This window comes from Mus caroli, chromosome 6 (genome assembly GCF_900094665.2).
Source record: "Mus caroli chromosome 6, CAROLI_EIJ_v1.1, whole genome shotgun sequence".
Classification (NCBI taxonomy): Eukaryota; Metazoa; Chordata; class Mammalia; order Rodentia; family Muridae; genus Mus; species Mus caroli.
In genome coordinates, this window is record NC_034575.1 from 122,524,932 (window position 1) to 122,538,219 (window position 13,288).

The following is a 13,288-nucleotide window of genomic DNA, read 5'->3' on the forward strand; positions in this document are numbered from 1 at the left end:
AAAAAAAAAAAAAGAAGGAAGGAAGGAAGGAAGGGAGGAAGGAAGAAAAAGACACAGGGCCAGGTAGAGGTCAGCTTTCTCTTCCCCAGTTACACTGAAGACTGCCTTAACCAAAGAAGGGAACCTTGCCCCATGGTGAGCAGCTGGAAAGAAACAAAAGGAGAGCTGGCTGTTCCTCATACCAGCTTCCAAGCAAGACACTTCTCCAAATCAAAGCCCACGGTATTTACTGTTGCTTATTTCTACAAGATGGTAAAGACCCAACCCAGAGCTTCAGACTGCACAAATGCCCTGCCTCTACACAGACCCCAATCTGAGTCTAGGGTTTTAAATTCAATCTCAGAGTCACCTACCTAAGAGCCGGGCGTGGTGGCACACGTCTATTTAATCCCAGCACTTGGGAGGCAGAAGCAGGCGGATTTCTGAGTTAGAGGCCAGTCTGGTCTACAGAGTGAGCTCCAGGACAGCCAGGGCCATACAGAGAAACCCTGTCTCGAAAAACCAAAAAAACCAAAAAAAAAAACCAAAAACAAAATAAAACAACAACAACAAAAAGAATGACCTAAGGAAGACCTAAGAAGAAGGTTTGTTTAAGGTCATCCTTGCTCGTTAAGGCCACATACAGTTCCTTTCTTGGCCAGCATTATAGCATCAGGAGTAGCGTCAATACAAGTGTGAAGCCTGGCCTTCTCTAAAGGAAGCAGGATCCTGCTAACTGGGAAGGAATTAGAATAGTATCTCCAACCAGCCCTCCCGTGGGTGGGTACGCACGAACAGCACCGTACTTACCTATACACAAAGAGTGGCAAAGGGTAAGGGATGAAGGTCCGATGGGTCATGCCAAAGATGTACTTCACCAAGTGGAAGAGCAGGTACCGATTTGGCCTGGAAGCCCAAACAGAGTTCTTCACATTATTTGCACCCTACATTTTTTTTTAAAAATAATTAACACTTTCCTTATGAAAAAGGAAACCCACTGTAACAAACCCAGATAAACAAAGAAAAGGCACCTGTTAACAAGTGCCACAGAGAACCTGTTTTCCATACCCTCCCCTCCTTCTTCCATGTGCTGATAATGCACCCTGTTCATCGATCTTGTTCCTTTTGGGAAGGGCTCTCACTGTAGTCCCAGCTGGCCTTAACACAGGATCTTCTTGTCTCAGCCTGAGTCACCAGCATTTCTTAAATGGGGTTAGCTTTTCTTCAAGTGTTTTTGGTCATTTACAACTTTCTTTCCTCTGACAGTTTCTGTCCCTTACAATGACAAACACCAACCCCATCTTCTGAACTGTGACCCTTTCTACTTAGACAGCCTCCGTTTATCTGCAACCAGGCTTTAATAATTAATCATCACTTACATGTCAACATCTATCATAACTGAGAGCATAATGAAGATAATTCACTACAAACCTCATCTCACAAACAAAAAACCACAACAAAAGGCTCACCGTTCAAATAGAAATGTTGGTATCAGCTGGGGAAATATCACACAAACCCCTCAAGCCTTTAACTCTCCAAAGGGTTTTAAGGATGTCTGGTTTGTCCTACAGGAACAACACTAGCCTAAGCTCCCCGTGTACAGGCGCCTCCTCAGAAGGCTCCACAGCAACACATCCCAGGAAGAGTGGCCAGACTAAGCGGAGCCCTGGCTCACAGAGAAAGGGCCACTGGAGACTTCATCTTCCCAGCCTGCATCTCATGTGAGAATCATGGTCAACAGATATCCTCAGCGAGCCTGCCTCTGAGACTTTCTCCACTACACTTGTCAGCCAGACCCCTACAGAGGTTAAAGTGAATACCTGCCTTCTCTAGAGAATAAACAAACAAACAAACAAACAAACAACAAAACACACACACCAGCAAGAGAGAAACCCCCTAGTTAAGTGACCTTACCTCCCTTCTCTGGTCAGTGATTTCAAACGATACTCTCAGGTCTGCTTGCCCGTTCTTTTATGCTCTTTGAATTCTCCTCAGGAACTGACTCATCAGTCTTCTCTGACTGCTGTTCTGTGGCAAGCCATCCTTGCTGATGGCTGATACGCTGCTCATGCTCCAGTGAAGAGATACCTTGGTGTCTCATAACTGACTACATCTGGACATACCGTCAACTCGTCCGTTAAGATAGAAGAAACGCTTGTTTGTACGGTGGCTAAGCCCTCTGCTTGCACTTCCTCACAACTCTCCTCCATTCTCAATGACCACTCCTCTGACTACGCTGTCCCTAGAAACATTAACAGTCACCCCTTCACTCATTGCTCAGAACAACACACTGTTATCGTCTAAACCCTGGTGGGACCTCTCCTGCTGTGGAGTCCTCTCCCAGAACCAACCCCCCTAATATGTATCTTATCACAATTCATGTCACAGTGAGCATGGGGGGGGGCAGTTAGGACAAACTACAGGAGTGAAGTTGACTCCTTCCACCACACAGTTTCAGGCCAAACTCCGGCAGTCAGGCTTAGTGCCAAATGCCCTTACCCAGTAAGCCATCCTGCCAGGTCTCCCACCATCTCCTAATCGCCTTTCACTGCTTCTCCTTAGAGCTGGCTGCCCACTGCCTCCATGTCCTATGCTTCCAGTGAGATTCTACCATAAGCCAACACTGGCCCTTGTCTCAGAGGTTACTAAGGTCCAGAGAGAGCAGAGGTCACCACGCTGTCACTCTCCTTTACAGCATCCAGTGTCACTGTCCCTCCCTCTCCTCCAGGCTCTGCTTCACTGGGCCATGCTTTTGGGGAATTTATGCTAAATGGCTTTATTATACACAGGTGTCAAAACTAATCTACCAGCTCCACAAAAACAGAAACCTTGTCTGGATCATTCAGTATCATGGAAGATTTTACACCCTATAAAATCCACCCATTTCAAGTTATAAGTCAGTGTTTTAATTTATAAGGTTGTATACCCATCAGCATAATCTAGCCTTAGGATGTCTTTCTTAACCTCCACCTTCATGCCCATTATGTTAACCTGGTTTTGTAAAGACTGCCCTTGAACTTCTGATTCTCTAGAGTGCTAGCATTTTAAGTACATCACTATGCCTACCTTACATTCGCACCAGCACCAATATGCAAGATTTCCTATTTTTTCCACATTGCCATGATCATTTATTATCTCTCTGTGATATGCTCCCTCTTTGTGACTACAAAAGACTTCAACCATCTTAGTATGTATTTTAACATTCATATTGCTTTCCTCACTGACATTTCTGTTTTTAGTATAATGTGTCCTTGCCGGCATGTATCTCTTCACACCACGTGCATTTCTGCTGCGAAGAGGCCAGAAGAGGATATGGATCCCTAGGACTGGAGGTACAGGTGGCTGGGAGCCATCATGTAAGTGCTAGAAATCAAACTCAGCTCTCCAGGAGGAATGTGCTCTTCACCACTGAGCCATCTAGCCAGGTCTGCTCCTTTCATTTTTAAATGGTATTATTTGAAATGCATAAGTTTCAAATTCAGGTGAGTCAAGCTTAATTTTTTTCCTTTTATGGATTATGCATCTGATGACATAGCTAAAAACATCTTGTTAAACCCTGACCTAGAATTGTTCCACTCCAAGTATTTATAACTCCAAGCTTGCATTTATTTCTTTTCTTCACATAGAACAGGAGGCAGAAATCCAAGTGTAGTTTCCAGAGAGTCATTTGTTGAAAAGATTGCCCTGTCCCCACTCAGGTGCCTCGTTTGTCAACAGTCAATGGTCCAGAATTATGGTTTGGATCTGGGCATAGTGGAGAGTTAGAATCCCAGCAAGAGCACAGGAGCTGGAGTATACTAGCCTTGACTGCACAGTGGGGCCTAGAGCAGCCAGGCTACCTAGGTGGCAAGACCCTGTCACAAGCAAGCAAACAAAGGTTTGTTTCCGGACTGCTGGTTCTGGTTAACTGATCTGCCTATAAGTTCAGCATAAATTGTCTTGTTCCTCAGAGCTTCTGAGCAGGCTTTATAATTGGGAGAGTCAGGAGTTTAGGCTATTACCACTTTATATTGTCTTTGTAATACCATTTAAATTTACAGTTTATCAATTCCTACAAAAGGCTTCTGGGATTTTGACAAGATTCAGTCTACAGACCAATTTAAGGACAACTGCCATTTTAACAATATTGGTATTTCCAATTCATGAATTTGGAAGGTCTTATATGTATTCTTTATTTTCCTTTCACAGTGCTTTTAGGGTGCACGTCTTACTAACTTTCCCTAAGTATTCTATTTTTTATGCTACTGTGAAATGCTTTCCTTTGGTGTGTGTACAGTGTGGGTGGATACACTTGCCTGTGGGTGTACCTGCAGTACATGTGTGGAGGCCAGACCTCCTCTATAACTCGACACCTAATTTTTTGAAGCAGAGTCTGTCACTGAACCTGGAGCTCATAGACTGAGCTGGCTGGCTGGCTAATGAGCCCCGGGATCCTCCTGACTCCCCAGAGCAGGGGTCACAGGCCTGCTTGGCTTTTTGTTTTTCTTTTTACTTGTGTGTCTGGAGATCAACTCAGGTGTTGCTTCTTGCTAGCAAACTCTTAACAGGCTGAGCTATTTCCCCGGCCTGTAACATCTGCTTAATTCTATCTGCATATTGCTTACTTGATAGTACATAAAAATTGATTTTTATATTGATCTACTTTGTGTCTTTACTGAACTTGTTTATTAACTTTCAATCATGTATACTTGAGTGAGTGTGCATGTGTGTGTGTGTTTTATAGGTCCTTAACTGATGGATGACAGAATAAAGCAAGGTGATTAATACTACCCGATATTTGGGAGGAGTGGGGGAGCTGGCTCAGTTGGTAAAGTGTTTGCCACACAAGCATGACCTGAAATCAGATCCCTAGCACCCATGTCAAATAAGAAGCTGGCACAGCACAACACACCTGTGATGCCGGGAGGTAGACGAGCAGATCCTGGGCTTTTCGTGCAGACAGTCTAGCTCAATCAGTGAGCTTAGGAATTAAAAAAGGCACATCTCCAGTGCAGACACCTTCCCCTACCGTGAGCTTTGTTTTATTGTTTTTAAGGCTGGGTCTCACTGCATGCTCAGGGTGCCCTCAAGCTCATTATGTACCTCAGGTTGGTCTTCAACATGTGCTGATCCTTCTGTCTCAGCTTCCCAAGTGCTAGCATTACAGGTGAGAGTCACCATGCCTGGATTCCTTGAACGGTTCATCAAAAAGTGGAATCCCCAGACAGGAGCCCACAGACCAAGTGCTGACTGCTTAGAGTAGTGTAGGGCAGTGGTTCTCAGACTGCTAACAGATTCATGTATACTCAGGCAGGTCCTGGGTTCCCTCAACTGCTGAATGTGAGTGCCAGAAGCTCCACTTCTCTGAATGACCTCCTCAGGAAGAACTGGTGTTATAAGCTACCATCTTCTTTCCACAAAAATCAACTCTAGGCACTTACCCAGTGAAGGCAAAGGTTTTTCCTACGGCATCTGGATCCTTAGTCGCATTAACAATCCCCTTGGAAACATCTGCAACCTATACAAATAATAAGACATGTTTAGGCAGTTCCTGAACTGGGACATCAGACCTGGAGAACATGGCCTGTAACATCAGTTACCTAGGAAGATGAGGTGACAAAATTTAAGAAAAGGCCAGCTGGTTTACACTCTGAGTTCAAGGCTAGCTTGAGTAACTTGGTACAACCTGTCTTGATTTCTTTAAATCGGGGTGGTGTTACTGAGGTGAGAATGTAGCCTAGACATAGAGTGTTTCCCTGACATTCATGTTGTGCTGCGTTCAACCCCAGGACCAAACACAAATAGGCAAACAAACGTATACAGAGAGATGGAAAGGGAGGAAGAGAAAGAGAGGAAGGAAAGCAGGTGCCTGTCGCAGGGGATGCAACAGAAAAACAATGACATCCTCTCTTCTCAGATTCTCTGCTATGCAGGCGTTCGCACAATCAGGTTCAAGGCTCAACCAGGTACTGTCCTAGTCAGAAGTCTCATCTAGTCATCCCAAGGCCTTGACCTGGCCAGGCCATCAGCTTCCCATGCCATCTCTTAGGCTTGTGTCCACTCTGTCCTAAGCCACCAGATCTAGTGACTGAACCATACAGAGCTGCTCATGTTCTGCCATTCTGGCTTTCACAGTAGGAACTGTGCACGGGTTTAGAACAAGAGACACAGAATCCACAACCAGTGTTATTTACAGTTCTAGGGAACATCTAACAACTGTACAGAATTTTAGTTGTCATGGAGGAGCAGGTGTGGCTGTCTCTGGTACCCACTGACTAAAGGACAGAGTGGCTGCTCTATATCCCACAATGAGGAACTGAAGAATTATCTGGTCCCAAACATCAGTGTCACTTCTAGCAAACAGTTAGTTTTTATGTCAGCTTGGCACAGGGTAGCCTCGTCTGCAAAGAAGGAATCGTAATTGAGAAGTGTCTCCATAAACTGGTCTGTAGACAAATCTGTAAGGCATTTTCTTGACTGAAGATGATGTGAGATGACCCAGCCTACTCTGGGTGGTGCCACCAGTGGCCAGGTGCTGAGGTATGTGTAAAAGCAGGCTAAGGCAAGCCATAGAGAGCAAGCCAGTAAGCAGCACACCTCCATGAACTCTGCATCAGCTCCTGACTACAGACTCCTGCCCTCGCTTCCCTGAGCGATGAGCTTACACACTATAAAGTGAAATAAACCCTTTCTTCCCCAACTTTCTTTTGGTCATGGTGTTCTGTCACAGCAATAGAAATCCTAACTAAGCCAGAAACACTGGTCTAACCCAGCCCACCCAGTAGAGAACCAAACTTTCTCCTTCACCTCTGGGCCCCAGTATGTACATCACCTCTATGTGAAACAGAGCCCCATGCCTATCAACTGTGAACCGCCCAAAGCTGGATTTCCTGGCCTCCGATATGATCACTTAAAATTCTCTCCCTCTCCTAGAATTTATCACGTTGAATAATAACTGTCATTTACCTGAAAAGAGCTCGAGGACAAAAATGTATGTCTGGCTGGTTATCCTCTATGTATGCCCAGTAACACAGTGTCAGAACACTGTACACACCCCGAGACGTGCTTAAGCATTTACTGACTTAAGGCATCAGAGCAGTGGAACAGGCCCGCAACCTTGGTTACCTCAGAAGATGAGGCCTGAGGTATCAAGTTGAAGCTCTGGTTGGGACACACATTGAGTTCAAGGCTTGCTTGGGCAACTCAGTAAACCTGCCTCAATTAAGCTTCCATAAGTGGAAGGACAACTGAAGACACTGAGAAAACATCCACCTCTTAGGTAAACTGAGGCAACCAGTTAAAGCAGGTTGACAAAGGAAAGAACGAAGTCTGTGGGTGAGAACGAATCCAGTCACACCCCTTCCTAAGCCTGCATGCAAGGTACTTACATACACCGGCTGCTTCACTGTCTTAAAGCCCAAAGAAACGAGAGGCACAGCAAGAAACCAACGATAATCTGGAAGAAGAAATGAGAACCTGTTCTGAGAATGTCTACAGAATGCTTACAATGAAAATAATGGAACAAATACAGCAGACTCTCGGGGGTCTGGACTCAAGAAATAAGTAAGTAAAAAGGGAGCTGGGTTGAAATGGCTCATAATTCAACAGAAGACAGACAGACAGGCAAAAGGGTTGTGATGCTCTAAATAAACAGATAAATAGGGGGTGGGTTATAATGGTGCACACTTTGATCCCAGCACTTGGGAAGCAGAGACAGAATCTCTGCATTCCAGGCCAGCCTAGTCCACGCAGTGTTACCTCCCTGTTTCAGCAAAGGGTTTGGGGGGGCTTCCTGAGTACGATGCAAAGTGACAACTGCCTCACCTTCCCACCATACCTTCCCCACCACAGTGGACTGTAGTCCCACAAAATGTCAGCCAAACTAACCCCTCCTCACCAAGGTGCTTCCTGCCAGGTACTCAGTCCCAGCAAGGAGAGCAGCGGCAGGTCCAGCTTCTTCCTGTCCACATCTCTCCAGTGCCCTCCAAGCTCCTTTCCCCTGCCCACTGCACAGCCCAGTGCTGCCTCTACCTCCTCCAGTATTGGGTCAGCATTTTACTTCTCCAGACACAGGTCTGCCTTAGTCTGTTCAGTTTGTCACAATAGAATACCAGACTCAATGGCTTAAAATCCCAAATTGTATTTTTCTCGCAGTCCTGGTGGCTGGAAAATCCAAAGCCACGTGTCAGCAGGCCGTGGTGAGCCTCTCTTTATGGCTTGTAATGGCCATCTTCTTCCTGTGTCCACAGGTGCTTACTTCAGTGTGTGCACACAAAGACTCTCTCTCCTTGTAAGGCCACCAACCCAGGTCATCAACTAGTTCCTAGCCCTTACAAGGTCAGGGAGCCTCAATGACCTCCACATCCCCTTGTCCACACATCAGGAGTTAAATTGTCAACATAAAAAGAACTAGCAGGTGAAAAACTCTATATTATATATTGTATATCATAATTTTAAAAACAAAGTGGACAGATTTCTAGATGGCACAATCAAGAGGGAGATACAGGGAAATACCAAAACTGCATGAACACATGGGTACAGCCAAACAAAGGAATACTATTCAGCTACACAAGGAAACAAGTCCCTAAGAGTCGGACAAATCCTGAATGCATACAAGGGAAAGAAGTCAATTTGGAAAATGATACAATTCCCAAGTCAGTAAAGAGACCAGTGGTTTGCAGGTGTCCAGGATGGCGTAGGGAAGGGCGTGTACAACTCAAGGACTTGCTACTACCTTGCCAAGGTCACTGGGTCACTGCGGTTTAAACTTGGAAGTCCATGCTCTGGGACAAGCATGACCATTGCCTGCAGCAGCTGCAGGGAAGTCGAACTGCACAGTCTCCCCCAGCCCCCAAATCCCTGACACACATTTAACTGGACCATCATCGCCCAGAAGCAGAAAGGACTCTTGCTGGTGATGAAAATAAACCCTGAAGTAGAGGCAACCGAACAGGAATTAGACTCTGTCTGGGAGCTCCAGGGCACTGCCCACTGATGCTCAGCTCACACTGGGTTAGGCCGCCAGCAGGCCTCTCTCTCTTCCCAGAAGAAAGATACAGCAGGCCTCTCTCTCTTCCCGGAAGAAAGGTACAGCAGGCCTCCCTCTCTTCCCGGAAGAAAGATACAGCAGGCCTCCCTCTCTTCCCGGAAGAAAGGTACATACTTGCAAAGTGATTGAGGAATCTGTCCTCCCTTCCGAAAATGTCAGATGGCCGTATGATGATGGCTTCAGGAAACACACTTCTCACTTCCTTCTCTCCCACTGCCTAAACCAAAAATAAAGCATTCTCAGTGCACAGGACTCCCTGTCCCCCCTCCCCCATCACACACCGCTCACATCACCCAGGCCCGATGTTCATTAGGTAACCACAATTTCAGAAGATAATCATATTAGTCACAAAACACACACACAAACACACACACAAGAACAAACACACACCCCACCCCAGAACTTCTGCTGAGGTTCTTTGTTGCAGGATATTTGATCACACTATGAACCCGAGATCATATACTGGAAAAACCTGTCTCTAGTTGTGGTGTAGCTCAGCCTTAGCACACACCTTTAATCTCAGAGTGTTGCTGGATATTTGATTACATTATGAGATTCTGTGCTGGAAAAACCTGTTCATTGTAAACAGGATTAAGTAAAGTCAACTATACAAGAGGAGGAGCAAGCGACCAGGTGACAGGAAGTGAAACAAAGCACAGAGACTGACAGGAAGTCAGGACGGCTAGAGAGACACACAGGAAGTATACTTCTGGAGAGACATTCAGTTTGACGGGTTACTAAGACAGTGTGGAGAAGGGGCTTGTTCCTTCTGAGATGACGGCTGAGAAGGATGGTCACTTGGGGGCTTTCTCTGCCTCTCTAAGCTAGCAGGCTTTCACCCCGGCATCTGACTCTCCCGTCTTCAGTTAGTAAAATCACACGCTTGAGATTTTGTTTTAAAAACAATAGTTCTTCCTATTCTTATGCTAGGGAACCCACAATGACGGGGAAACTGGAGTATGGTGTTTCCAGCCTCCACGTTCTTCCTCCTATTTGCAGATTCTCTGCTTTGTGTCAGTAACCTAGCAGCCTACCACAGAAGTCAGTGAGGTGGCAGTGACAGCGGCCTCCTTCACTGCCTACGAAATCTGCCTCCTCCTCTCCACCAATTCCTTCTCTCAATGTAAACAAGGGAGAGCCTCCACCCTATAAAATATAAATTCAGCTTCACTACAAACTCTTTCTGCTCCTACCTCCTCCTGCCCTCCTTTTTTCCCTAGAAAGCTAAAGAAAACTAGGTCCACCTTGCTGCACTACCACCAAGCGCCAGCTCACATTCACTCACTTTGACTCTGGATTCTGTCTCAATAACTACAGTACCTGATCTGAAACTCTTTTTGATAAGATCACTGATATCAACAGATCTGACACTGCGGTTCTCTTGGCTGTTCAAAAACAATACCTTGTCCCGCCCCTGATACTGGTTTCTCTAACACTGATCTCTTCCAGCTTCCTGACAGATACACCACTGCTCAGTCCTGGCCAACTTTGGAATCTGCAAGTATCCCTCCTCTACCACACTGGAAGCATTTGCATGCCTCTGTCCCATTCAGAGCTCTCTTCTCAGTCAACCTGTTTGCTCCCTAGGCCGTCCATACCTTCCTGTTCTTCTGATTAACAGATTCTGTTGACTCTCAACTTCTAGTTCCAGCATAGATCTCTCTTCTGAACTCCAGGGTCATCAACCCTGGACAACTGGGACAATACTGAAACCCAAGTTCAAAACTGGGCCACCTTGCATTCTCTCAAGTAAAACAGTGCCTCTTACTCTGTGCTGAGTTTGGAAAAGCCTAAAGAGAGCAGAGTGAACATAACATTGGCAAATTATCATGTGCGCTTAAGCCTGCTAAGAAGCTGGCTCTAAAGCAGGGCTGACCTCCGCCCATTGAGATACGAGAAGGTTGATGTCAAGTTTTTTTCAAAAACCCCATCCAGTGTCAGGCTGGACCCTTGGTTCTCTAATGGGAGATGCTAAAGGTGTAAAAGCACTGAGTCCCTAAGAACAGCTGGAGGATAAAGCATTTCCCACCTAGATACTTCTGTTCTTCTCATGGTATACAAATGGCCTGCAGTGTGATGAGCAACCGGAAGCTCATCCACAGAGTACTCTCTGCTCTGGTTGGAACTCCAGTGAGAGTTGGCAAGGCCCCCCAGTCATTTCTGCTGGAGACCACGAGAGCTCAACAATGATGCTATCTGCAGCTGTTTGTCCTTGTACTTAAAAGCCTCCATTGAGGGATATGCCACTCCATCCAGGGCTCAGGGGTGATCAGGAATCCCAGCTGTCTCGGCAGGGTGCCCTGGCTTGATGTTCCTCTTGCTTCCCTCTCCTTTGGGCTGTCCCACTCTCCCAGCTGGATTCTGTGTGCACTGATCGGATGACATTGGCCTCTCTCTACCTGCTGCTTCCCTCTGTCCACTAACTGCTATTTACTCTTGTACTTTTGCTTCTGTATGCTTAATAAACTCACTCATTTAAACAAAAAGCACAGCTTCACACATCATTCGCTAAATCATACAAAAAATAATTTGAAAAATACTGACACCCAAATCCCACCTTCAAAGATTCTACTTGATTTGGTCTACGGTACAGACTGGGCTTTGGAGTTCTGAAAGTCTCAGTGATTCTAATGTGCAAGAAAGGCTAAGAATCACTGGCCTAAGGCCTAGCCCCACTCAAGTTTTCCTATCTTACCCAACAGTATCAACACACACACACACTCTCACGACAGCTGGCCAGCATTGCTCTCTCTCCTCCTCAACACAATATGCCTGCTCCCTTACAGCAACCGTGACATCCAGGTGACTCAGTGCATTCTAAAGAAGCCATGCTGGGTTCACTCTGTCTTCTTCTCCAATATAATATCTGGATGTATGGCCGGCTATGCTGGAAGCCAGTCCTGCGACTCTGGGAGGAAGGCAGGCCTGAAAACGGTCCCTGAAACAAGCTATATGCTTGACAAATGATGACATCAATCATAGCGAAGATTCCCTAGTGCTGGTTTTAGATATGTGAGCCTATACATTTCCTATACACTGCCCAGGGAGGTCAGAAGCCGGTATCAAACCCCTTTGGAACTGGAGTTACAGGCAGTGGTGAGCCATCTAATGGGAACTCAGATCCTCTGCAAGTACAGTCCACACTTTTAACTGCCTGGCAATCTCTACAACCCCTTACATTCAGTTCCCTGATGCTGGCAATTAACTGTTACTAGCTACAAGTACTGCTCACCTGCACCACCCCACTATCCCTGCTCCTTTGGGACATTTTGCTCCTCTGCAATGCTTCATGGAGCTGGGATCCTTTTCCTTGGTAGACTAGAAACTTAACGTAGACTAGGGTCAGGTCTGTTTGATAAACAATTGTATGCTCAGTGTCCAATATAATTTGTAACATACAACTGTCGCTTAATAGTTTTCTCAATAAACACATGCAAGGGGTCAGAGACCCAAAGCCATCATCAGGAACTCTGCTGTCCTTATCAGGATGACTCAAGACAACTTCACTGTGGCCGAAGAAATGCTGATGAGTAGACTCTGACACTAATGAGCCTGGACAAGGATACTTTAGGTCCTAGATGTACTCGGAGCCACAGTGGTCAATCCCAGACTCCAGTGGAGTTTACAGGAGGAAAAGATGAACTACGCAAAGAGCATTGTCACTAGCTCTTTCTATCATTCCCAGCCTTCGCATGGCCTAGGTGGGTCTGGCAGAAACCTGTGACTACAGAAGGCTTGGGAAGGAAAGAGGGTCCTGTAATCATGGTGGGTGACACAGACATGTCTCCTCTGGCAGGAATCAAGCTCTGTATTTCCTGGTGTTTCCTGTGCACCTCTTATCACATCTCCCCACAACCTTAAACATCTGGAGGCAGGGGATATGATCTATCCCTATTTGAAACCCTTCAACAGACCACTTAAACACAATGTCCCAACATGTGTGCAGAGGCTGGAGCCTTGGTTCAGGGATAAAGCACTTGTCTATGAAGGCCAAAACCCTATGTTCAGTGCCCAACATCAAAAACAAAACAAATCAAAACCACAATACTAGTACACCTATTCTGGAAGGACAAAGAAAAACTATTTGACTTCTCAACACAAGGTGGAGAAAAAGTCCCCCCCACCCTCCCAACCCCCGGTCAAGTTCTAAAGAGCTTCCCCAGCCCTGTGGAGCACCCATGAGTCTTCACACTAACCTTGCTTCCCGCCCTGTGGAGCACCTGTGAGTCCTCACACTAACCTTGCTTCCCGCCCTGTGGAGCACCTGTGAGTCCTCACACT

General features: G+C 46.1%; 1 protein-coding gene across 1 annotated transcript in view; it reads right to left on the reverse strand.

Moving 5' to 3' along the window:
• Positions 1-13,288, reverse strand: part of Ndufa9 (NADH:ubiquinone oxidoreductase subunit A9) — a 28,962-nt gene that overhangs the window by 6,649 nt on the left and 9,025 nt on the right. The window contains exons 6-9 of the mRNA XM_021164891.2: positions 9,122-9,224; positions 7,347-7,414; positions 5,400-5,476; positions 790-885 (exon numbers count right to left, since the gene is read on the reverse strand). Coding sequence (XP_021020550.1) covers positions 790-885; positions 5,400-5,476; positions 7,347-7,414; positions 9,122-9,224 — 344 coding nt within the window. The remainder of the gene's footprint in view (positions 1-789; positions 886-5,399; positions 5,477-7,346; positions 7,415-9,121; positions 9,225-13,288) is intronic.